The sequence below is a fragment of the Trachurus japonicus genome, chromosome 15, assembly GCF_045865225.1.
Source record: "Trachurus japonicus isolate A0001 chromosome 15, Traja_1.0".
Taxonomy (NCBI): domain Eukaryota; kingdom Metazoa; phylum Chordata; class Actinopteri; order Carangiformes; family Carangidae; genus Trachurus; species Trachurus japonicus.
In genome coordinates this window covers 2,036,503-2,063,415 of record NC_140921.1, presented here as the reverse complement: position 1 = coordinate 2,063,415, position 26,913 = coordinate 2,036,503, and the positions used below count along the sequence as shown (strand labels likewise).

At 40.9% G+C, this 26,913-nt stretch overlaps 1 protein-coding gene across 3 annotated transcripts; it reads right to left on the bottom strand.

Moving 5' to 3' along the window:
• Positions 1-1,347: 1,347 nt before the first annotated feature.
• On the bottom strand, positions 1,348-25,310 carry pcgf5a (polycomb group ring finger 5a). Of its 3 annotated transcripts, none has more exons than XM_085799199.1 (8): positions 24,651-25,310; positions 22,774-22,870; positions 22,580-22,635; positions 15,774-15,833; positions 14,999-15,177; positions 14,739-14,837; positions 12,446-12,535; positions 1,348-1,730 (listed from the first exon to the last, which is right to left on the bottom strand). In XM_085799199.1, exons 1-8 carry the CDS (start codon positions 24,769-24,771, stop codon positions 1,683-1,685), a joined length of 750 nt encoding a protein of 249 aa, XP_085655325.1. In that variant the 5' UTR covers positions 24,772-25,310; the 3' UTR covers positions 1,348-1,682. The 3 variants fall into 3 exon arrangements, with proteins under 3 accessions (XP_085655325.1, XP_085655326.1, XP_085655327.1); XM_085799200.1 differs by having other exon boundaries at positions 14,999-15,174; XM_085799201.1 differs by having other exon boundaries at positions 22,774-22,805; positions 24,651-24,759.
• Between the last annotated feature and the right edge of the window lie 1,603 nt (positions 25,311-26,913).

The following is a 26,913-nucleotide window of genomic DNA, read 5'->3' as shown; positions in this document are numbered from 1 at the left end:
CCACAGTGATCAGTGACTCCACACAGTGGCCAGAAATGTCTGACCCAGACATCTACACGTATTTGGTGGAATCACCGGGAGGTTTTGGCTCAGTGTTGTCTGGAAACAGCCTGTTAATAGACAACTTTTTGTTAGTTAGTTTGTTAAGCCAGTTAGGCTGAACTTTTCAAGGGAGGGATGCCGGGCGCTGCCCCTAAATTACCCAGGATGCATCAGTCATTCTCAGATGCCGCTCTGGTCTATGCGATTCGAGACACACTACAGGTGTTTACCTGAAGAGGGGCGGAGCCTCACTGCTTCCTGTCTGGTCTCATTCAGCAGAGAAAACACAGGAGAAGCTCTGAAGGCTCAGTTCTCTCTGTTAGCGCTCTTTGACTGTTATCTCAGTTGTTCCTTTAGCTCTGTGAGCTCTGATGTAGAGGTGGGAAAATTCGATTCATGTCAGAATTTCCTCTGTGATTCTGGATGGAGCTCTGGCTCAGCTGATTGTTGCTCAGATGGAGGTCAGATCTTCACATTTTGAACTCTTTTATAGCCTGACCATCCAGACTATATCACTAAAATGTCTAGTCTGGCAACGAGCGGTAGACCTCGGCTCAATCCAGGGGGCGGATGAAGGCTGTCTTTCAAACTGCCTCTGCACCAATAGGGTAGCGCTACGACCAATCAGAGCAAAGAGCAGGATGACGTTAGCCTGACAAGCCAATTAAAATGTATGTCGTCATGGCGTTAAGCCGCCCAACGACTCTCTAAACAGATAGAGCGCTGTGATTGGTCAACACAAACGGTGTTCGAGACTCCAAAAGTTCCTATGGCTCGTTTCTAGACCTACGGAGCAAAGAGATTTGCTGCCGCTAGGGGGCAGAGAGATTTATAGGCTAGCTTTTTCTACAAAGTGCAGCCAAACAGCAGCTGAAGAGGCTCTCAGGCTCCTCTGACAGCTCGTCTGTGCAGCTGCAGGTCAACTGGCTGGAGAGTTTCCAACAGCACCGTTGTTACAGGTGATGCACATTTAACGAGCATCTGCATATGAGAATCGATTTGGAATCGAATCATGAGACACCCAAAGATTCACATCCCTCCTCTGATGGCTCCATAAACTCATGAGCTCACTTCAATTCAGGGCTCCAGACTTTTGCCCCTAAAATTTGAGACGGTGCAAACACATTTTTCATCAACCAGTTAATTTGCCGTTTGTGTTTTTTTTTTAACACTGGTGAAACGTGGAAGAGTCGACTCCAAGAATCTGGACTCTGTCATCACAGGTGTCAGGTGAATGTGTGTGAGGATCAGGAATAAAAGTTGATTTAGAGTGTAGGAATGTGACAAACACGACGAAGCTGCATCAACGGTAGAAAATCAACATTTAATCTACAGAGTTAAACAGGCAAAGTGAAGATATGGTCGTACTTCAGTTCTGATCGACAGGTTTTTAGGCACAGGGACGTACATTTAAAAATATCATATATTATAGCATATATTATTCTATAGCATAAAACCTCTTCACCATAACAACGTGTCACTTCATCATCGGCTGTACAAAAATACATTTAAATCTTTCTCTCTCTGCACATTGTGGGCATCTGATCTGATCTGTGTGTGTGTGTGTGTGTGTGTGTGTGTGTGAACGTGAAAATGTGTGTGTCAGTGTGTGTGTATGGTCCTCTTCTTATAGCCGTACTTCAGCCGAAGTCGATGCGTGGCCGGTACTCCAGAACCATGGGATACGTCTGAGAGAGAGAGAGACACAGAGAAAATTAAAGTTTGAAAATAGGACGACGACGCTGCTGCAAAGTTTTAAGGTTGTTACATCATCACACACACACACACACACACACACACACACACACACACACACACACACACACCGAGTGAAGCTGCTGCTGCTCTGCAAAAAATTAAAACGTCCAGGAAGTCGTAGCTGAACGACGACGTCACCGTCCAAAAGTTCAGTTTTTGTTCTCGTGAAGAGGAAAACTCAGGGAAATCTCACTAATTACTGATTAATTAAGATTAATGATTAATTACTGATAATGATTAATAATTAATGACTAATTAATTACTCACTTCAACCTTTCCCACATAATTACTGATTATGACAAACAGGAAGTTAAGTGGAACTAGAGTGAGCGGCGGAGGGATACGACCACGATTAAAACACACATCCAGTCAAGATTTTTTTTTTACTTTCTCTTTTTATTCTAAATTAGTTTTATTTATTATTATATTGACCTTTATGAACTATATTGTATTATTTCTAACTGGTCGGCTGAGCTGGTTTTTAAATGGGCTTTTTTATAATTAAACTGTGACTTGGCTCGACCTGTCGTCTCACAATTCACTTCAATTAGAGAAATGAAAAACTTGTTTCCTTTGGTGACAGTGGCAGTGGGACTAAAGCAGCAGATGAGCCAGTACAATAGATTATTATCTATTTATGTATTGATCGGTTGGTAGAGAATAAATAAAATAAAACGTCTCGGCCTCTGAGAGATATTTCTGGACCATAAAGCTCATTTAAAGGGGAAATATCATGGAAATATCACGTTCAAGTGCCGACAAACAAAAAGAGCAGCTTTTTCATCAGCTTCACATCTGACACGGCCCAGACATCAACAACATCTGGAACTTCAGTTTGTGTCTTTTCATTAGTGATGTCACTTTACAGTAGAAGAACACTGCAAAAACTCAAAATCTTTCCAAGAATATTTGTCTCATTTCTAGTCAAAACTAATCTCTTTCCCCTTAAAATAAGACTCATCACCTAAAAATGAACTTGTTTTTAGACCATTTTCACTTGTTCAAAACTAATTTTCATTTGAAATAAGTAGAAAAATCTGCCAGTGAAAGCAAAGTTTTTTGTGCTTGTAATAAGGAAGAAAAACTTGCTCCACTGTCAGATTTTTCTACTTATTTCAAGTGAAAATCTGCTCTAAAGAAGTAAAAAGTGTCTAAAAACAAGCTGCTTTTAATGTGATGAGTCTTATTTTAAGTAGAATGAGATTTGTTTTGACTAGAAATAAGACAAATATTCTTGGTGAGATATTTGAGTTTTTGCAGTGGAGAAGACGAGTGCGTCCTCTGAGGATGATGTCATCGTCCGTCCTGTGACATCATCACAGTGTGACGTTAGAGTCCAGACCAACAGAGACGTCAGTGGTTCCTTCAGCCTGTTAGAAGCTGTTTGGATCCGTCGTCGTCGCTGTTTTCATGCAAAATTCAGGAAGTGAGAGGTCGAGTGTGTGTGTGTGTGTGTGTGTGTGTGTGTGTGTGTGTGTGTGTGTGTGTGTGTGTGTGTGTGTGTGTGTGTCTGTGTGTGTGTGTGTGTGTGTGTGTGTGTGTGTGTGTGTGTGTGTGAGCAGCTGCAGCAGAGAAACAGCTGCTGTCGTCTCCTCCTGCTTTCTGCTGCATCACGGCTCAGAACAACAGAGTCCCATCTCACTCAGCACTTCTGTCTACACACTTTAATTATAATACACACACACACACACACACACACACACACACACACACACACCCTCTCTGTGCAGCTGCGTGAAGGGATTTAGATTTTGTTCTGGTGTCAAATAAACTGAAACGGAGAATCGTCTCAACGTGAAACATCATGAACTCTGGAAATTCTTCAGCTCGTTCGCTTCACGTTCACACAACAACAACACACACCGCTGGCAGAGCATCATGTTTCCATGACGACTGACATGCGGTAGGTCGTATTTGTTGCGTATTTGTTGTGCACTTTGATTCCGCACACAAAGTTTTTTTTCCTTCTTCATGCGTCGTGGTTCAGCTGAGCTGCTGAAGCATCAGATCTCCTTTGGACTCAGTTTGTTTCCTGGTTTCTGGTCGTTTCCATTGTTGATGTGAAATATTCGCGGCCCACGATCCCAGAATGCATTGCACTGCCCAAAAACAACTACAGGAGCCTTTTTAGCCCAAACTGGTGGCATAGCCGACACCAGGCAGTTGGTGCGGCCGCTTTCACACAACAAACGTTCGACTGAAGCTGCATCAAGACCGACCAGCAACCACCGGGCCGCAGAGACAGAATGAAAAAATCTCTAATTGTTTTGTCTAATTTACACTTCCAGTCGTTTTATTTTGTAAATTTTGCCACTTCCGTCTACTCTGCACCTCTTCCCAGCGGTGCTCAGCAGGCAGGTTCGCAAACGTTAAAGAGTAGAAAACATAAAGACTCAATGAGACGACAGAAGACCCGACGACCGCCAACAAGAAGAATGCTGCATTTAAAAGACAAACCAATAGTTCTGTTTAAACTACAGGTTGACTGCAGCAGGTGATTCACATGCTTTATTACACCTTGTGTAATAAACGTGTGGACTGACCGGCTCTCCACCTTCATCACTTCACAGGAAACTTCAATTTACATTCTGGATTAAAGCAGAAGATCCTGAACATTAGACGTTTTGTTTTAGAGGGAAATTCATGTAAAACCACTGATGCACGTTGCCTTCAGGGACAGTTTTTCATCATCAGTCTCTGTATTTCCCTCTAAAACAACTCTGTCTGGTAACGTTGTGTTATTATCTCATAGCGTGGTGAATGTGCAGCTCACAACTTGTCCACCAGAGCGTTGTGGAGTTGTTGGATTGTGTATTTGATGAGTTTGATAAGGGAAACCAAGAAATCCCATAATGAGTCTCCGTAGCGTAGCTCTGAGCAGCTCACGGCTCTGCTCCGCCGTTCTAAAAATAGCTTGCACCGACAATTAAAAAAAGGTAACAACCTACTGCTATGACTATAGGGATTATTATGGTGATGGGCCAATTTGACTAAATGTTGAACTGTCCCTTTAAGGTTCACATGCCCCCCCCCCCCCCCCTCCAGCTGTCTGTGCTGCTCTGTCGTCTCCTCGGTGGACCAGACCTTTCACCAGCTCATCCTTCATGTGAAGACGCACGTGCAGGAAAAACAGACCGACATTCAGCCGCCGAGCGCAGGAATGTGTTCACACACACACAGACACACACACACTCACACACACATACACACACACACAGACACACACACACACACACACACACACACACACACACACACTGTGGCCCACTGAACCACAGGAAGACGACCCCGACGCCTGAAGCCGTCGGTGGCGACACTTCAGACTAAACCAGGACAAGAACTCCTGCTGAGTGTGTTGTTGTTGTGTTTCCACGTGTGTGTGTGTGTGTGTGTGTGTGTGTGTGTGAGGTCCAGTTCATCTTTCACACATTTAGTCGAGTCCTGGTTTTTAACAGTTTGACCTGTTTCTGTTTTGATGAACATGAAATATTTATTAAAGGGATAGTATCATTTTTTTTAAAGTGTGGTTGTATGATCTACAAATAGCCCCTAAGTACTTTAATTGCAGTAGAAGACTCTCTGCACTCCTCCCGTTAGCAACGCCAGCCCATAATAGCCCTGCCCAGAGATTTACAACATACAGTGTTGTGAACAGACCCAAAGAAACGGCCTATTTTCACGGCCTAAAAGAGGTTTTACCTAAAAAAAAATACACAGTTCCATTGTTCACTATAATATAATTTTTTCCAGCCCTTCAAAGTGCAGGAAAAACACAGTTTTTATTTGGACCTAACCAACTCACGTATCCCTCCGCCCAGGGTTAGCGCCCGCCGATCAGCAGTTGGTTCGGTCCAAATAAAAACTGTGTTTTTCCTGCACTTTGAAGGGCTGGAAAAAATTATATTATAGTGAACAATGGAACTGTGTATTTTTTTTTCAGGTAAAACCTCTTTTAGGCCGTGAAAATAGGCCGTTTCTTTGGGTCTGTTCACAACACTGTAGCCTATGTTGTAAATCTCTGGGCAGGGCTATTATGGGCTGGCGTTGCTAACGGGAGGAGTGCAGAGAGTCTGCTACTGCAATTAAAGTACTTAGGGGGTATTTGTAGATCATACAACCCCACTTTAAAAAAATGATACTATCCCTTTAATTCTTTAGTAATCTAAATGATTGAAACTAAATATTTCTACATCTCTTTGTAAAGTTGTTCATTTCATTCTGTATAGATATATTTTTATATTTTAATGAATCGTGTTAATCGCAGCTGTATAGATTATATATATATATTTTTTTTACAATTCAAAGAATCATGTCCAACCCTGTAACTATGTAAATGTACTTCTTCTGTTATCTACCGGTCCTCCGTCTTTATGGACTTTTTATGTTAATTGTTGTATTGTTTTGGGGACTACGAATGTAATTTAGCATTAGTGCTAAATCCCGTGTATTTACTGTGGGTACTCTTGTTAGATTCTATAACAAATTATTTGTAAAGTACTGGTATGTTTAATTGTAACTAGGGATGTCACGATTACTCAATTACACAATTAATTGCGATATTAAGCGAGAAATAAAAGAAACCTTTAGGCCTACATGGAGTGTTCATGTGATTTTACACATTAACAGTGTTGTGAAATCAACAACGCGTAATAATCGTGATTATCGTAATATCGTGATAAATTCTCTGACAATAATCACACCAAGGAAATCTGTAATCGTGACATCCCTAATTGTAACTCATGTATTTGTCGTTGTATCTAGTGCGTATATTTATGAAAATGTTTCCTCAGATTGAAACCTTATGTAATTATTACAATTAGTATTTTTTTGTTGCTTTTTTCTATCTAATTATTTATTGTATTATCATTATTATTATCATAATGTCTGATTACTTTATTATGTTTTTCCTTGTCTGTCTGTTAATTAAAATAAAAAGATAATTAAAAAAGGAAAGAAATTCTGAACTGTAGTGGCTCAAAAACAAAACAAAAAACAAAAAGTAATCTGAATGATTAAAACTAAATATTTCTATATTTCTTTGTCAAGTTTTTCATTTCACTCTGAAGCAGGACAAAGAGTTTCATGTGTTTGTGTTGTTAGATTCTTATTCTTCAAACCTGAGTCTCATAGATTTTGTCTTTTATACGTGGACGATGGCTGAAATATAAAACCACTAATTTGTTTTACAATATCATTTAGTTGTAGTTTATAATCATTCTCTTGTATCTTATCAGTTCTGTTCTGGTCGAGTCAGGAGTTATTATTCATTTCATCAGTCAAACCATCTTCATCATCATCAGTCCTGATAATTATTCATGTCGGTTATGATTCAACGGGAACTTCATGTGAGTTGTTCAAAATCCCCCAAAAAACTTTTGTGCGACGGTTGAGAGGAAACGTGAAAAGTTTCAGACGAAATTCTGGAAAAAAAAAAAAACGAAGATGAAGCTGCAGATTCCTGTTAGAGGAGGAAGAGGAGGAGGTTCAGATCAAGGTTGTTATAGTTTTAAAATGTTCATCAGTTTCTATTTTTATTTAGTTTTTCAGTTTGCTTTTTTATTTCAGTTTAGTTTCAGTGAGTTCAACAAGTGATGAATCAGTTTTAGTTTAGTTTTTATTTTAGAGGAATTGACTAGTTTTTATTTAGTTTTTATTTAGTCTTAGTCTAAAGCCGGACATACACTGTGCGGTTTGCCACTCGTACGACTATTTTTTGGACCGGTGAGCTTCTTGTTTAAACTTGTTGAAACTTTTGTAGGAAAACAAAATAAAAATTCCAAGGCACTCTCTTAACTACCAGGGAGTCATTTGACTGATGAAGGCTAGACGCCGAAACGCGTCTGAGTTTTTAATTGTCATTTCGACCATGCCATAATTCAATAAAGGCATTTTATTGTTAAAGGGATAGTTCACCCTAGAATGATATTTCGCTCATTATCTATTCACCCTCATGTTGACTAAGGGCTGGAAGAAGTTTCAGAGTCCTCCGTCCCTTCTCTGAGTTACAGGGGGTCTTGGCGTAGCAGTGCATTTCAATGCCACGGTAGCAAAGGGACACCAGAGCTCTTCGTAAAAAAACACACACAAAAAAACATCCAAATACCTCCATGATGCTCGTATGTAATGTCCGTCTTGTGCTGAAGCCCCAAATTGCGTAATTGTCCCGAAAAAACTTAAATAAGTCCACATTCCAAGCATGTTTGTAGCATTAGCTCCTAGTGTCTGTTGTCCGGTCTTCCGCTGCCAGCGTGCATGCGCAAGGTTCTGGCTCGTACAAATACGGCTCAGCAAAGAAATGCAGCTCGTCCTCGACATCAAAATCTTCAGCCATGGCTAAAATATGTTTTAAGAGGCCAAAATTGCACGAAAAAGTGTTGTCCCGGTGCAAGGCAGGCTATTACGGACTGCTTCTACTCCTTCGCCGGGGTAAACAAGGAAGCGAGTCGGTCTCAGTGCGAACCTTGCGCATGCGCGCTGGCAGCGGAAGAGCGACAACAGACACTAGGAGCTAATGCTACAAACATGCTTGGAATGTGGACTTATTTAATTTTTTTCGGGACAATTACGCAATTTGGGGCTTCAGCACAAGACGGACATTACATACGAGCAGCATGGAGGTATTTGGATGTTTTTTTGTGTGTGTTTTTTTGCGAAGAGCTCTGGTGTCCCTTTGCAACCGTTGCATTGAAATGCACTGCTACGCCAAGACCCCCTGTAACTCAGAGAAGGGACGGAGGACTCTGAAACTTCTTCCAGCCCTTAGTCAACATCAGGGTGAGTAGATAATGAGCGAAATATCATTCTAGGGTGAACTATCCCTTTAAGAGAGTGCCTTGGAATTTTTCTTTTGTTTTCCTACATCCTCGATCCCTTTCCAAAGAGCACCTCTATTTTAAACAACGAGTCCACGAAGCGCTTCCTTTTTTTGAACATTTTTCGATTGTTGAAACTTTTGTTGAAACTTGTTTGAAATCCTGGTCGCTCCTTGTGAAGGTACCGCACAGTAGAAGCAGCGCCACGAGCCGATCTGCCACGGCTGTGCATTTGTTTTTATTGAGCATCTTCGGCGTGCTTCTTTCTGACGTTGCAGTTCCGGATACAAAAGTCCGACGTGTGGTTATATGGACGTACAGTGTGAGAACATGATTCATGGGCTGTGAACTTTTGAACTCAGAGATCTACTTGGTCGTGCAGTTAGAGATGGAGCTGAATCAAACGATTTAAAATATTGCACAGTGTATGCCCAGCTTTAGGGGCTATGACAAGTTTCCCAGAATGCATCTCGTGGCAACCGGCAGCTGTTTTATTTCCCGCTCTAGCACTGTTATTACGTCACTTTATTAAGTTTTAATATGTTTTCATGCGATAAAGTAGCTGTTTAGATCCCCAATGTGCGGTCGGTTTATCCACATGAGGCTGTTCAGACGTTTGCTCCGATGTTTTTGGGAGAAGTGAAGCTCCACCTGTCACAGAGACACCACCCGTCCAGAGAGCTGCTCGGCCGGCCAACCTCCGTCGTCATCCCGGGGGAAAAGACGATTGCTAATTAACTTACCTGCAGGTTTTTAGAGGTTTACCGCTGGGTAGTTACATTCTTTTTAGGAGATAAATGTTGGTCTCATTGATGAAATCTAACAATTGTGGCAGTCGCATTAGTTTGTTTGAATTAAAAGTGAAGCTTCATGTGTGTTTTGGACAGAGGAGCAGTGCTGCCTCGGGGCTCTATAGCCTAACGTTACATACATACATCAATAAATAAATGTTTTACAATACACCGGTCAGTCTGCATTACATTTTATTTTATTTTATTTTATTAAGTTAACATGGTTTTGAATGCAGCATTTGTGGCAAAAGCTCGTCACGTCTGCTTATTTGAAAGCCAGCAGAGACGACTGATGATGTAGCTCCGTTTCAAGGGGCGAGGGTTAAAGGGCTAGGTATGAAAATTACAATTGGAATTGGGCATTAGTCTTAGTTGTTCTCAGTTCTAGTTTTAGTTTTAGTGAACTATAATACTCCTGGTCCATATACAAACAGGTCTGAGGTAGGCTTGGGCGGTATCCAAATTTTGATACCGTCAAACTTCCTCCACATTTTACCACGGTATACGGTATTACCGTGACTAATTAAAAATGATGACGTAAGTGGCATTACCAAACATTGGCTTGTGTCTTCACCAATCAGAAACTGAATACTAGGGCTAAACATTAGCAGACCAAAATCTCATTGGTCGATTGGTCGCAGGAAAAAAACAAAACATTTGGAGCCCTGTCTTGTCAAAATCAATATGACCGAACTGTATATGTGACCCGATCCAATCAAAATGAGTCACAGTGACCCAAATTTCAAAGTTGAGATTTTGGTATCAATGGAAAGATTAGAAAATAAGCTTTAAAATGATTCCCTAGTCAAAGTCATACATTTGATGGTTTTCGAGATGTGGCCATTTGAATTACGATCTTTCACTCTCTTTATTCCGTTCTAAAACCTGAGAAAATTGCAGTTAAAGTTTTTGCCAGTGACTCTGGCATCTGTTCCTGTACCACGTGATTACACGCACCCTATACGGTCCCTTGTTGTCATAGATGCACCATTCGATGACCCTCGGAAAGCAGGGAATCTCACAATTCAGATGCTTTTTACAGCTCGTCTCTATCATAAACGGTTCAGAAGTTGTCATGTTTTGTTGACATTTTGTAAAACATGTGCAAGCGTGTACGTTCGGTTTAGCATCGATGCTACGCTCTGTTAGCGTCGATGCTATGCTCTGTTAGCGTCGATGCTATGCTCTGTTAGCGTCGATGCTACTCGGTTTAGCATCTGTTTCTGTATCCGTCCCTTCTCGTCATAGAGGCACCATTCAATGGCCGTCGGAAAGCGGAGAATCCCGCGATTCAGATGCAGTTTACAGCTCGTCTCTATCATGAACGGTTCAGGAGATATTTCATGTTTTGCACCGAAGCAACGCTCATTTTCAGAGGGTTTAAGTTGCAGGTCGACTTTAATCATCATTTTTGTGCCTTTTCTCAATTATCTGGACTGTGAAACTTTGGGAGATTGTTTTTGAATGTCATTGCTTTGAAATTAGGGTAAAAAAAATTTTTGATTTTCTATGGGTTTTCCATGTTATCAGCTGATTATCTAAAAATAGAACGTTGCGACTTCCGACTCATTTTGATGGAACGGGTCACATATGAAAGGCTATAGGGCTTTTATTTTGAAGGGCCAGCCCACCCGCAGCCTCAGCTCAGTCACTCACGCTCATCTACTGTGTTTATTGGTGATAAACAAGCATAACGGTAAAACCTGACTGACTTGTTGAAACTAATCAAGTTCATAAACTGTGTGCAGAGCGATCTGGCTGTGTGATGTGTGTGTGAGTGAGAGTGACTATGGTGGAACCAAGGGGGCAGTTGTCGGTCTGAGAAGTGAAGCTCACTTCCGCGTTCAAAAAACTGCAATCCCCTCTTCTTCCTCTGGGGGCTGGTGTCAGAAGGGAGCATTCCCCATAGACCCCCGTGTTAAAATCGCCGACTTTACATCCTCAGTAAACATGTTAAAAGCCTGGTGTCAGAACGTTTTTTCGTCTCAATCGATAGTTTCTACCCCCGCACACACTCTGAGGGGGGTGAATTTTTTTTTAACTCTACAGTTTTACTGTTATTAGGTTAAAACTCTGGCCAATTAGGGCGCGGAAACGTTGAGTGACAGGTCCGAGCAGCTCCGTGGACAGCTGCTTAGAGGCCAGTGGGCGGGTTCTCGGCCGGCCAATCCAACATGGCGCTGTCCAGGCCGCCATATTGGAGTCACAAAAACGACTCCCCAAAACCAATGGGTGACGTCACGGACGCTACGTCCATTCTTTTTACAGTCTATGGGTGGAACGTGTCCGACGGGGGAGCGGGGGGGGGGGTAAAAGTAGGCTAAAACATATTAAACTAACTGAAAATTCAACCACACATAAGTGCTACTGGACATATAATTAATTTTAGACATTAAATGACTTTTATTTAATATTTAATCCTTATCTCCTATATAAGTGCATTGCATTTTTTCATGACGGTATTGAAACTGATACCGTTGCTATTTTTAAACACCTGCAGTTTATGGCATTACCGTAATACCGCCCAAGCCTAGTCTGAGGTGAACAACAACAATAACAACACCTGAATAAAAACTCCCGAGGGAGAAGTTTCCTGTCAGAGTCTGACGTCTCGTTCTGCCTCGACTGAGTCATCAGGTTGAAGCTGAATAGAGAAGTCATTCACACACACACACACACACACACACACACACACACACACACACACACACACACACACACACACACACACACACACACACACACACACTAATCTAATTCTGGGAACATTTTGTTTATTTACTTTCATTCTCACTCTGATGTGTCATAGTGAAACTCCCCCGACCCCAAAATAAAAAAAGGTTTCAGCTCAGACGACGCGAGCGAACCCCCACACTGTGACTACACAACACACACACACACACACACACACACATGCATACACACACACACACACACACACATGCATATACACACACACATGCATATACACAGCAGCATAATTTCCTGTAGCAGCTGAATGCATGAATGCAGGCGTCAACAGGAAGTGAGTGTGTGTCTTACGTTCTCTCCGTGAAGCCGCCAGCGCGTCATGTAGATGAACTCCAGCGTGTGGTCCCGGCCCATGATCTCCCCGTTACACAGCACGTCCAGCTGCAGCACATATAACACCTCTATTACACCTCTATTACACCTCTATAACACAGTTACAACACCTCTATTACACCTTTATTATGTTGTTATAAATGTGACATTAACATTTATCATGTTTCATATCAGAGTCGTAACGAGGCTGTGATGCAGGAACATTAACAAGAAGAACTGAGTCCTGGTGTTTGATGTGATGTGAGAGGAAGTCATGTGAGGCTTTTTTTTTTTGCTTTTTTTACTTTTTTTAAAAGCAATTTTATCATTTTTTTCTAGATTTTTTTAAAAACTTTTTTTTGAGAAATTTTACCTTTTTTTTCTAGATTTTTTTAAGAGAAATTTTACCATTTTTTTCTAGATTTTTTTTTTTTTTTAACCTTTTTTGGAGAAATCTTGTAATTTTTTTCTAGATTTTTTTTGAGAAATTTTACCATTTTTTCTAGATTTTTTTTTTAAAAGAAATTTTATAAATCTTTTCAAAAAAAATTTTTTCCTTTTTTTGGAAAAATCTTATAATTTTTTTTTTTTTTGAAAAACTTTTTTGGAAAAATTTTACCATTTTTTTAAAACGTTTTTTTGAAAAGTTTGAACATTTTTTTTCTAGATTTTTTTTTTTTTTGTAACTTTTTTTATTTTGAGAAATTTCACTTTTAATTGTGTGTCCCGTTACATCTCCCCGTCACACAGCACATCCAGCTGCAGCACAGTAATAACACCTCTATTACACCTTTATCATGTTGTTATAATGTGACATTGACATTTATCATGTTTCATATCAGAGTCATAACGAGTCTGTGATGCAGGAACAAGAAGAAGAAGAAGAACTGAGTCCTGGTGTTTGATGTGAGAGGAAGTCGACAGTGAGTGGGTGTGAGGCTGCACTGAGCTGTGTGTGTGTGTGTGTGTGTGTGTGTGTGTGTGTGTGTTACAGCTTTACACTCTGATGAAGCTGCTGCTGATCAGCATCATTAAGAAACGATTATTAATGAGCTTCTGGTTTCACACACAGTTTTAACTTCCTCCTCTCTGTTTCATTTCAAGAATAAAAGTTATTTCAGTTCAAACTGTGAATCTGGACTTTGACCTGCGATCATTTACAGGACGTTGCTGCTCAGATCAGACAGACTCTGCTCACCAGTAATAAAGTCTCAGCACATTTTAAAGCTGCAGTTTCTTTGAAAGAGGTCAAATGTGTCAGAACTGATGGTGTGTTTTTAAAATATTACTTGTTGTTTTTCTAATTCTTGACACTTTCTGGAAGCGCAACGCTGAAAGTTTCTGTTTCTAGCGTCTTAAAACCTTTAAACTGATCCAAACTCAGAGCTACGTTGTTCTGCTAAATTCTGTTCAATTTCAGTTCAATTCAATTTATCATCACTTTCATGAAAAACCTTGTTTAACACGGGAGTGAGAAGCCATTCTCCCTGTTGTTGCTTGCTGGACAAATAAAAAAGAAGACGCATTTAAAACAAGACAATAATTCTTTAAAAAAAAAAGACTTATTTTTTCTAGATTTTTTGTTTTTTTTTTACTTGTTTTTTTTAAATAGATTTTTTAAAACTTTTTTTAAAAAGAAATTTTATCATTTTTTCTAGATTTTTTAAACTTTTTTTGAGAAATTTTATCATTTTTTTCTAGATTTATTTTTTTTACTTGTTTTTTAAAATAGATTTTTTTAAAGAAGTGTTATCATTTTTTCTAAATTTTTTAACCTTTTTTTGAGAAATTTTATTTTTTTCTAGATTTTTTGTTTTTTTAACTGTTTTTTTTTTTAATAGATTTTATTTTAAAGAAATTTTATCATTTTTTCTAGATTTTTTTAAACTATTTTTTGAGAAATTTTATCATTTTTTCTAGATTTTTTAAAAAACTTTTTTTGGAGAAATTTTACCTTTTTTTTTTTTTACTTTTCTTTATTTTGAGAAATGTTATAATTTTTTTCTAGAAATTTCTCTACAATATTTCAAAAAAATTCACACCATTGGCCCTAATTTGAACGACATTGACTAAAACAGTAACGTTCTTCAGTCTCAGAACAAATATTTGTGTATTTCTGGTGTTTGCTTCAAAATTTTGTCCAGTGGTCTAATTTGTGTCAATTTAGGGTCCTTGATGTAAAAAACTTTTGGACAAATGAGGATTTGCACCTGTAGACATGAGATTAGCCACATAACAGACAGAGGCCCTGTGGCGTGGATGAGCTCTTTACCTCGTAGGAGCTGGGCAGCTTCAGTTTAAGACTGAGAAACTTCTTAATTGTTCCCACGGTGACTCGACTGGAGCAGCGGATGAACCTCTTCATCAGATCCTGATTGGACCAGAGACAAACTCCATTAGAGGCTGATTTAAGCAGCGAGGCAGGAAAATGCATTTTTTTTCCAAGACGAGATAATCAACACAGAAAATAACTCTTATTTTAATTAATTATAATGATATTTATAACGTTAATAAGTTGATAAAGACCCAGACCGTGACCGTGCTCTCTCCTGACTGCCCCGTGTTGCGTAGACAGTCCAGACAGATGGCGATCTGAGGGTCGCTCCGGTGGTAGTCGTCATCGCCGCCGCCTTCGCCGTCGTCACCGCCGCCGTCACCGCCGTCGCCCCCGACGTCCGGCGGCCCGAACCTCTGACACCTCAGGCTTTCTGCTGCAAAGTTGGAGGAGAAAACGCCATTAAAACCTTAAAGGGATAGTATCATTTTTTTTTAAGTGGGGTTGTATGATCTACAAAGGGCTGGAAAAAATTATATTATAGTGAACAATGGAACTGTGTATTTTTTTTCAGGTAAAACCTCTTTTAGGCCGTGAAAATAGGCCGTTTCTTTGGGTCCATTCACAACAATGTATGTTGTAAATCTCTGGGCAGGGCTATTATGGGCTGGCGTTGCTAACGGGAGGAGTGCAGAGAGTCTGCTACTGCAATTAAAGTACTTAGGGGCTATTTGTAGATCATACAACCCCACTTTAAAAAAAATGCTACTATCCCTTTAAAGAGTTTATCAATGAATCAGATCTTAAACTGGGGTTCGGCTGGTTTTGACGTAAGAAGAGGAAATTCCCCAGATTTAGATGAATGAGCTCAAAATATGATGAATCATCAGAAACTCCCTGTCGCCTCTAAAAGTGAGAGTTCGACGGAAACTGTGAATCAGAAGCAAAACAAGAAAAAAACACAAAGAAAGAAAGAAAGAAAGAAAGAAATCTCAAAGCGGGGAGATTCCTCACAGACGGTCGGTACTCCACCTTGTCCGTTCTCTTTGGGCTGGTTCTTCTTCCAGAACTCCAGTTCCTGCTGTTCTTCTCCTGGTTCACAGAGAAAAGAAAAGAAAAGAAAATAAAAGAAAAGGAAAACATTCAGGAACAGCTCAGAGACACAAACACACTGAAATCTGTGACTGAAATCTCAGAAAACTAATTTCCTCTTTATTGAATTTTGTCCGAAACCTAAACGTCTTTGGAGAACAGACGGGGAATTTGATGCTAAATTGATAAATGGAAGCTGCTTCTTTTTTTTTCCTTCTCTTTTCCTCCAGGCGCCATGACGACAGAGACCTGAGACCTGTCAATCACACTGAACAGAACAGTGTGATTTTTTTTTTACATTTTACCACATTTCCACATTTGGCTGGATGTTAATGTCATATTACTTAGAAATATTATAACAACAAAAATGCCACATGTTTTTTTTTATATAGAAAATCATCTTTTAGTTCAGACATACATACTTACTCACTTTCTCAACGTACAGTAGCTATTATATAGAGCAATGAAGGAGCGTAAAGCCCTAACTACAAAGAAACATGGTTCGTTTTAAAATGAAACTAAGAGATTATTATTTGGATCATATAATTTTGACCATTAGCGTAAATCTGTAAATTGGGTCATGGCATCTTTGTGTGACAGGATAGATAGTAAATGTTGTGTAATGATTCAATGTATACTGTAATGTTTATGTTTGCTGTTGGTTTTGGATGTTTTGTTTGTATGTGTATGTATTAAGTCTGTGTCTTCTGTATGTATTTTTGTTGTGTCGTTTGCAGATGGTTTTTATTGTCACTTATGAAACTGAAAAGACCCCAGGGAGAATAGCTGCTGCCTTGCAAAAGCTAATGGGGATCTTAAAGGGATAGTAGCATTTTTTTTAAAGTGGGGTTGTATGATCTACAAATAGCCCCTAAGTACTTTAATTGATAAAATCTCTTTTAGGCCGTGAAAATAGGCCGTTTCTTTGGGTCTGTTCACAACACTGTATGTTGTAAATCTCTGGGCAGGGCTATTATGGGCTGGCGTTGCTAACGGGAGGAGTGCAGAGAGTCTTCTACTGCAATTAAAGTACTTAGGGGCTATTTGGAGATCATACAACCCCACTTTAAAAAAAAATGATACTATCCCTTTAATAAACCAAACCACGGCAACAACAGATAAAACACTTAAGTGTGAGGATGAGGATGATGCTTCGTCCCAGAAACTGTAGAAGTTCACTGTGTAGATGTTTTTTAATTGTACTTTTATCTATCTGTTCATATGTGTCCTCCTATCCTTCTCTGAATAATAACATCACATATCGTCTCCTAGTTACCATCCTTATCCAAACAAAGGAGGAAACTTCACCATTTGTTTCTGTGGATGGAAACTGTGCATGGACGTTTGTTAAATTAGAATAAAAAAAGTAAAAAACAAAACACTAATAGTCAGATGTCGTGTCGGCGCTGCTGAATCTGTAAAACCAGAATTCCTACACTGCAAAAACTCAAAATCTTACCAAGAATATTTGTCTTATTTCTAGTCAAAACAAATCTAATTCTACTTAAAATAAGACTCATCACATTAAAAAGTAGCTTGTTTTTAGACACTTTTTACTTCTTTCAAGCAGATTTTAACTTGAAATCATAGTAGATAGTGGAGCAAGTTTTTCTTCCTTATTACAAACACAAAAAATCTTGCTTTCACTGGCAGATTTTTCTACTTATTTCAAGTGAAAATTTGTTTGAAACAAGTGAAAATTGTCTAAAAACAAGTAAATTTTTAGGCGATGAGTCTTATTTTAAGTGGAAAGAGATTAGTTTTGACCAGAAATGAGACATTTTCACAAGAAATAAGACAAATATTCTTGGAAAGATTTTGAGTTTTTGCAGTGTATGACCCGGTTGAGCTGAGCTGAGCTGATCAGCCATAAATATCGGCTGTTTTGCCGGGCGTTGGGGCCGGAGCAGAGCGCTCTGTCAGCGCAGGTGAAGTTATGGAGCCATAAAGCGATAGCGGCATCACAGCTTTAGTTAGACGACGTGTTGACCCGGAGAAGGTCGTACATCTTCATCTCGTTTTAAAACCCACTCCTCTAAAAATAAAAATACCGCCACGCTGACAGACAGATACTCTCCGTCCACCTGACGACATGATCTGTTACGATGCTGCAGCTCAGCATACTACACGGCAGGAATTTTGTTTTGATCGCAAGAACTTCAATAGGGTGTCAGGGCAGGGGGGGGGCGGGGGGGGGTAGGGGAGTTGTTTTTCAGCCACGTGAAATGAAGATGAAGAGCACAGACACTAAAGCTGAGCTGACAGTTAGAACTTGGCCTGGATGTGTGTCACTGTTTGGACATGAAGCTGTCGTTCACTTTTATCTGTTGGGGGCCGAGCTGCTTCCAGCAAGAGCTAAAAAAAAGGACAAATATCAGCCGGAGTCATGAGGAAGATTCATAAACACTGGGGTGTCGCTCACCCTATAAAAGTGTAGTTTTTGTTGGTGTGTTCAAAAACACTGTACAACAGCTGCAGCTCACTTCTCCTCACTCATTCTGTTTTTTTTTCAGGATTTTTCCAAGATGTTCTCAGTCAAAACTAGGGTGTTTATCTTGTGGGTCAGAAAAACACTAGTCTGTCTGCTAGGGTGGCCATACGTCCGGATTTAGGCCGGACAGTCCGGAATTTAAATGCCAAGCCGGACGCTTATTTGTCCTCCTTTTTGGAGTTGCACCTAAATGCAACGCTGCATATCGTCCAGTGGTGTAAGACTTTTGGTTAAAAAAAAAAGATTGGTTAAGTTTAAAATGATTGGCTAAAAGCGGTGTCACTCAATTCTCTGATTTCTCAGATCAGATATTTGATTGTTTTTTGAGTGTTTGTTGTGGTAGAAAGAATTGCCCCCATGGGTTAGCGTTGTGGCTATCCCTAGCGCCGGGTAGCCATGGTAATTCCATATTTAGTTAGTTGTTTTTTTTTAATTTTAGTCGCGTTTTTTTGCTCCCTCCAACACTGTGTGACCATCAGGACAACGATTTAGGGGTCAAAAATGGCCGGAATTCTCCTTTAAGCCTGAGTGGTGTGGGCATGGAGTTGGTCCGTGTTCTTGTGTGTTGTTTGTGGGTTAAACACGCCTTAGTTTGTTTGTGTTTTTATACAACAGCTGAAAACAAAACCCTGGGGTCACGTTGCACTGAGCCTGGTTTCCAGGGTGTTGCCATGGAGGTGAGATGCTGTTGTTGGTGAGAACTATGGTGTTCTGCTCAGTGGTGGTTAACTACACCCCAGTTTATCTGTGTTTTTACCAACATCACACAGACTGAGCTCACCTCTTAATGAACCTGTTGTTAATAAGATGTTTTGATGTTCTTGGTGACCACTGGGGTGTCGCTCAGTGGTTAGCAACACCCTGAAAGTAGGACTACAGTGTTTTTGTTGGTGTGTTTAAAAACACTGTAGGCTACAACAGCTACAAACAAAACCCTCAACTCTACTCAGCTCTACTTGGAAATAGGTATGGGCCGGTATGAGATTCTGACGGTATGATAACCTTGAGCAAAAATATCACGGTTTCACGGTATTACGGTATTGCAGTTCCAGCTCTAGAAATGTTTTGTTTTGAAATGAAAGAAAAAGTTTTAACTGAACTTTTATTTTATTTTATTTTTTACAACAAATTGAACATTTGGATCATTAGTAAATGTGTATAAAGTTCAAATAAATAATAAAATATTTATTCTCAATAAAATTAAAATGCAGTCATTCTAACCCTTATACAGTCCTGAGGCATTTTTTTTTAAAAAACAGGCCTCAAAACGTATTGTAGTGTTCTGGTTATAATGTTGAAGAGTTCTGTGATTTATGACATTTAGTACTGATGACATGCAAAGATATATCAAATAGCCTATGTAGAAAGGTTGCTCCTTTCCTGCTGCGTGTTTCTTGCTATAGTGCTAATAATTACTTTTTGCCATTGGGTATCAGAATATATTCCAATATGTTCAATAATGTCATGTTATCAGAGGCTGTGTAAGATTGCCTAACTTAATTTGTGTATAACATTTTTTTTTTTTAAGTACATCTTATTGAACATTATTTTTCAAACCAAAATATTATAGTAGACCAGCTTTCTCAAGCAGTTTGTGGTGCATTTTCATTATTAAGATAGGAATGTCTTTGGCAAAATTCAAATCTAGCATTTTAATCTAGATTAACTACAGGCAGTGCTTAATTTGTCCATGTGTAGGTCCCGGAACACTGAGAGGGTGCTGTTCCGGGGGGGGGGGGGGGGGGGGGGAGGGGGGGAGGGGAGGAGCGCACAGGAGGCGAGACGTGCGGCGTGCGTAACGGCGCTTAAATGACTTTTAACACACCTGAAAAATGACCCCGATGCGGTGAAATTCAGAGGTATAAGAGCTCACGTCGCTATGGCTTTTATCTGAGTTCATCATCTTCCTCATGCTGTTCCCCTGGCTGCGCTGTCCAACCTGGGTCTCTGTGTCCGTTGCGCCATAGCGCTTCAGCACCATTCAAGTCATCCCGAACGGGTTCCGGACACGGAGACCCAGATCCGACAGTGCAATTTGTCCCACCGGCAGGCAGAGGATGAGGTCGGCTTCACTCCCGTCAGTCTTCACAGACAGTCCACAAAGTTGGAAGAGTTTTGTTTGTTTGTTTGTTTGTTTTGACCCGGCCGGCTTTTAATTGTTCGTATAGATAACTGAATACCGGCTATTAGGCTATTTAAGGAAAAATAACTTATTTTTTGAAGAAGTTGAAATGAGCAACCATGTTTTTGTTAAAATGCATTTAATCTTCAGTGTGAACTATTGAATAAAACAAAAAGACAATAGACTAAAAAGGCAATACTGTGCTTATATAAAGACAAAAGGCAATAGACCCTCCTTCTGACCTACATTGAACAAAGATTATAAAAATGCAATAAACTGTTGCTTATATAGAATAAAGACGTGAACAAAGATTATAAAAATGCAAGGTAACACTTTATTTTAAGGGGTCCTTGTTCCTGTGTATCTACCTAATTAATTATTACCTATGTAACCGTATGTAATAACATGTACTTACATTGTAAATACATAGTGTATTTTGGTGTACTTACAGGTCCTTGTTACACTTGTAATAAGAAATGCCAAAGTGGCCTCTCTCTTTGCACACTAATCGCTCCTAATTAATAATACGGCAGGAAATATCAATAACAACGTAGCTTACCTTTGAAAACGGCCCGCAAACTATCAATAGACCCTCGTTTTCCTTCTCCCAGTATTATTCCTTTTCTCTTAGTGTTTGTTTTTTCCTGCTTTCCTCCTGACGTGCGCCCAGTTGCGTAACCTGATGATTGACGTCTGTCAATCACTTTCCTCCTCTTTTCTTTTTTTCCTCGGGGTTAAAATGCCTCCAAGGCGATCTATGAGTACGTCCTAACTTAACAGAGAAATAAAACACAGCGAGAGCACAACTAAAATGTGATATTATTGGCAGCTTATTTACAGATTGTAATAATGGAGGAGACAGCTGTCTGTCTGCTGCTCCAGCACCGCAGCACCGACAGGATCAGCACCTGTAGACGTCTGTCTGTCCGCATGTCTCGTCCTTTCCTTGTCCGTGGTGCTGAAATAACGCGGAGCACTTTGCTCTCATTACTTTTGTTGCCAATTTAAATTCAGAATATTGTTAAAGCCTGTAGTTTGTCTGAAAATGTAGGCTACATAATGATTTTGCTTTTTGATGAAAACCAACTTCAGTCCTCGTTTTTTCTGCTAAGTCCTGGTTTCTTGCCCTGATAGTGATTTTAACACTTAATGTGTTGTGCGTACCTGGGATGCATGGATAGTGCGTTTACTGCGTCCTTTCAGGGTTTAAAGCATCAGCGACACATGGGCACATAGCTGGCAAATAATTTTATGTTTAACAGGGCAGGGCCTCATATGAAATATTGAAACGGGCCCCCAGATGTCTAAGGCCGCCACTGCACGTATTTGACAGAGGAGGTCCCGGATCCACTCGGCGAGGTGCCGGATCTTGTTCCGGCAGGATCCGGCACAAATTAAGCCCTGACTACAGGATTGCAGTGAGATGAAAAAAAAATTACCAACATCACACAACCTGAGCCTGGGTTGTGTTGTCAAAGAGATCTTATGATGTTTTTGGTGAAAAATAGGGTGTTGCTCAGTGGTTAGCAACATGCTAATTGTGCTGCCGTTGTACAACAGCTGCAAACAAAACAAACATCAGCTCACTAATCCTCACTCAGTCTGGTTTGTTCAGGGTTTTTCCAAGAAGATGTTCTGATGTTCTTGGGTGTAGTTTGTGGGTCAGCAAAACACTAGTCAGTCTGTGTTTTCAGAAATATTATACAACAGCTAACGGCTAAACCCCCAAGCTAACTTCTACCCACTAAGCCTGAACTGTGCTGCCAAGAAGCTGGTCCATGGTCTTGGGTGTTGCTTAGTTTGTGAGTTAACCACGCCTTAGTTTGTTTGTGTTTTTATTCAACAGATGAAAACAACAACCTGAGGTCACGTTGGACTGGTTTTCAGGGTGTTGGTGAGGAGGTGAGATGCTGTTGTTGGAGAAAACTAGGGTGTAGCTCAGTGGTTAGCATCGCCCTAGCAGTCCAGATGTTTTTATAATCATTACACAAGAGCTAAAGAATAGAAATATGCCACAGTGATCCATTATTTGGATGTTGTTTGGGTAATGTTGTGATTTGATTTTCACATATGATTTGTCACATGGAAACTGAAGAAACAGATGAACGCGGCCGTCCATCTGGCAAAACTCACTTTCTCTGAGTCCCGGCACGAGCTTGAAAATGATCTCCTCCAGGGTGTTGTCCAACCTGTAAAAGAGCAGGAGGAGGATGTGAGAAGAGAAAGAGAAAGGCGATAAAGAGGTTAAGAGGAAGTTAAACGGAGGATAGAAAAACAACCAAAGAAGGCAGCAGGTCATGACGGAGGAAGCAGGAAGTAGATCCTACCTGAGCATCTCCAGTGGGTTGGTCTCGTGGACCTGAATCCCACATTTGGGACAGTCATTACTCTCCTCAAAGTGCTGCACGATGCAGCTCTTACAGACTGCAAAGGAACAACAGCAACACGTTAAATCAGTCTCTAATGCTACAGCGGCAGATCACAAAGTAAAAGAGCTTCCTAGTTCCCTCAGAAAGGTTAGCTCCCTTTAGCACGTTAGCTTCCTCTGTATGTAATGGTGCGTTCCAGGCAGGCCTTTTAACCCGTAAGTCACGACTTCAAGTCACCAGTTACGAGTTTGTAGCGTTCCAGGCAAGTTACGAGTTACGAACTGGGAACTGGGAGCAGATCGATCTAGTACGAGTTCACAGGTGGGAAGTTACGAGTTTGACTGTACGTTCTAACGGGTAACCATAGGAACAGGTCGGAAAAATACGAGTTACGGGTTGCCTGGAACGCACCATAAGCTCCCTTTAGCATGTTAGCTTCCTCTGTATGTAAGCTCCTTTTAGCACGTTAGCTGCCTTCCTCTGTATGTTAGCTCCCTTTAACACGTTAGCTTCCTCTGTATGTAAGCTCCTTTAGCATGTTAGCTTCCTCTGTATGTTAGCTCCCTTTAGCACGTTAGCTTCCTCTATGTTAGCTCCCTTTAGCACGTTAGCTTCCTCTGTATATTAGATCCCTTCTTTAGCACGTTAGCTTCCTCTGTATGTTAGCTGTTAGTTGTCTGATGTGTGTTGTACTGATTATCTATTTATTGTCTATTTATTGTGGGCCATGTAGGCCATACAAACCATGACAACCTGCTGCTCAAAATTTCCCCTTGTGGGATTAATAAAGTTGTTTTGAATTTGAATTGAATTTGAATTAGCTCCCTTTAGCAGCTTCCTCTGTATGTTAGCTCCCTTTAGCACGTTAGCTTCCTTCTCTGTATGTTATCTCCCTTTAGCACGTTAGCTTCCTCTAGCTCCATGGATGTATTATATCATCGGTTAGCTCCCTTTAGCACGATAGCTTCCTCTGTATGTTAGCTCCCTTTAGCACGTAGCTTCCTCTTTATGTTAGCTCCCTTTATCACGTTAGCTTCCTCTGTATGTTAGCTCCTTTTAGCACATTAGCTGCCTTCCTCTGTATGTTAGCTCCCTTTAGCACGTTAGCTTCCTCTGTATGTTAGCTCCCTTCAGCACGTTAGCTGCCTTCCTCTGTATGTTAGCTCCCTTTAGCACGTTAGCTTCCTCTGTATGTTAGCTCCGTTTAGTACGTTAGCTGCCTTCCTCGGTGTGTTAGCTCCCTTTATCACGTTAGCTTCCTCTGTATGTTAGCTCCTCGTGGCAGAGTTAGTTCACTGAAGTTAACTCCCTTTAGCATGTTAGCTTCCTCTGTATGTTAGCTCCACATGGCAGAGTTAGTTCACTGAAGTTAGTTAACTCCCTTTAGCATGTTAGCTTCCTCTGTATGTTAAGCTCCTCGTAGAGTTAGTTCACTTAAGTTTGTTAACTCCCTTCAGGGCTGCTAGCCACTAGCTGTCTCTGATGCTAACAAGTGCTAGCACGTCTCTCTCTCTCTCTCAGCAGCAGTCAGAACCGCAAAGAAAAAGAAATACAGTCTGAGTGAAGCGCTGGAGCCGCGGATCGATTCCTGACCGTCACTGACAACTAAAGCTTCAACTGGTAACAAGCATGAGGACCGTTGTAGGGAGCTAGCTCGAGGCTGCTAACACCGTCTTCCCAGCTCACCACAACGGCATAACAACATAACAGTTTTAATGTTTTTGCAACAACGAACAAAACTCCAGACTCTACCTTTAAAGTCAAAACATTTGGTGAAACAGAACAGGACATGTGTGTGTGTGTGTGTGTGTTTGAGTGTGTGTTGTTTGACTCACAGGTGTGCAGGCACTCGGTGACCGTGGTCGGTTTAATCAGGTAACCTCGACACAGGTAACAGGTGATGAAATGGTTAAAGTCTCTCACCAGGTGCTTCCTTCCTGTAGCTGTGGCGGCCATGTTTGGAGTCTTTTTGTTTTTGTTTTTTTTAGCTACGCTGCAGCAGGAAACTGACCTGGAGTCAGAGTTACAGTTTGACACAGTCCATCCACAGCAGCGCGTGGAGGAAGGAAGGGGTTAATGAAGGTCCAGTCGGAGCGGTTGGTCCTACTGTGTGAAATCCTGCTCCATCGTCCACGCAAACGCTGTTCTCTGATCAGTTTCTAGTGGAGGAGCATCTCTCTCTTCCTCTCTCTCCTCACTCCATCCTCACGCCTCCATCTTTGTCCCATTGACGTGAAACAAACACACAATCACACGCACACCAGACCGGTCCAGTCTGACTCAACCACACACGTTCCTTAAATTCCCAGAATTCCCGGAGAGTGAGGCGTCTGACTTCCCTCCCCGTCTCTGCCCGAGTGCCATGTTAAATCCATGAAGGGTTGAAGGTCGGCTGATGACTCGTGTCGTCACCACGGAGACGTCCAGGTGGTCCCGGTGGTCTTCATGGTCCCGCTGCAGCTCGGCCTCGGCCTTCACACTCACTGAGGACAAACCTGAGGAAGAGAAACACACTTAGTTTAGTGTTTAGTGTTTAGTCCGGTTGAACCGACCAACCAACCGCTCTCAGGTCTCGGTCAGATATCAAGAGAACTCTAGAGCGGTTTATTTCTGCACCGATAACAGGAAGCCTTTTACACATCATTTCATTCGTTCACTAAAGTAGATGCATGGACTCTGCTGTTATGATGAGACAACTACTTTATTTTTACATGTTTGCGATTGTGAACTTAATAATTAATTAAAGCAGAAGTAAGCGATCCGGTGGTTGTGGCTAACTTCCTGTCAGCAGATGGAGTTAGCAGTCCCCGCCCTCGTCCCTACGTCACTACATTCACGCGCATCCCTTGGCTGCACACACAGAGAGGACTGCCCCTTTATGCCGTTCTCTCTCCTCATTGGATAAAACTTGTAGGATACAAGGAAAGTTTTCTCCTGGGCTCAGAGCAGAGCAGAGTGACTGACAGACCCGTGTTTCAGACCAAACACTCTATAGAAGTGATTGCTGTCGGGAGATACAACTATTTAAGACTTAGATTAACACAAACATTCACCTTACTTCTGCTTTAATTAATTTGCTCGTATGGCAAAAGAAAAAAAAAAGTTGTGTTAGGCTCATTACTGCCTGTCGTCTTCTGTGATATGACCAACCTTATTAGGTATTATTAAATCAGCCGTTCATATGCGCGGTGCATTAAAGTCTGCTGATGTAGCTACGGTCTGGATCGGCAACATAAAAACAAGCCAGGACGTCGTCTACTCACCTAAACTGTCTGACCAATAACCCAAAGACATGTGACGTTTATTTACAGTTTTTGGACGTTTGAGTTCGGCCTTTGTGAACGCAAACGGGACCAATCGAAAAATTGCAACAGTCAGTACGTTTACATGACACTTGAAAAAACAAATTATTGCCTCAATCCGACTATAACTGGACAACTGAAGTTCATGTAGCCTAACTTAGGCTACAAGAACTCTTAGGCTGCCTAAGAGTTCTCCAACTCCGATTAAAACACCCAGATGATGCGATTGGAAATACATTTTCTTCTGCACGTATTCGCCTTAATCGGACTGAAACTGGACGATGCATGTGCTCAGACGGCACAAAGTGGAGCAGAGAAGCGAACCCGGCAAAGTAAAGAATAAAAAAATAAATGCTTCAGCACCGATTCGGTGCATTTCACACAGTACGACCAGCGAGAGGTTGTGTTTTATTAAACAAAAAAAAGAGGGAAAGGAAGCCTGAACCCAGCTCAGACCGGCGTCTGGTCGGGGACTGTAGTTGAGAATTTATTAAGTTTATGAAGTTGTTTATATTCAGTTTTTTACTCAGGGACAGAAAAGTCAACAGGACAGGACAGGGGGCCGCATATCACCACCTGAGGAGGAGGACGACGTCTGTTATTCCATTTTCTCTGTTGCATGTAAACAGACGTCCGATTAGACGCCAAAATCTAATTCTGAGCCTAGCTGGATTAAATTGCGTTCAACAAAATGTCCAGTAGAACGTCTGATATCCAGAAGGTTTGAGGCAACTTCACTGGGACTTTTTTACACACTTTTTACCTCTCTCTCCATGGACTTCACTCTCTCTGTGGC

Excerpts from the sequence above, each read along its gene's own strand:
- pcgf5a (XM_085799199.1), bottom strand. The coding sequence starts at position 24,771 with ATGGCCGCCACAGCTACAGGAAGGAAGCACCTGGTGAGAGACTTTAAC. Across the intron at positions 22,871-24,650 it reads CACCGAGTGCCTGCACACCT|TCTGTAAGAGCTGCATCGTG; the intron begins GTGAGTCAAACA and ends GTTCCTTTGCAG. Across the intron at positions 15,178-15,773 it reads GCCCAAAGAGAACGGACAAG|CAGAAAGCCTGAGGTGTCAG; the intron begins GTGGAGTACCGA and ends CCAACTTTGCAG.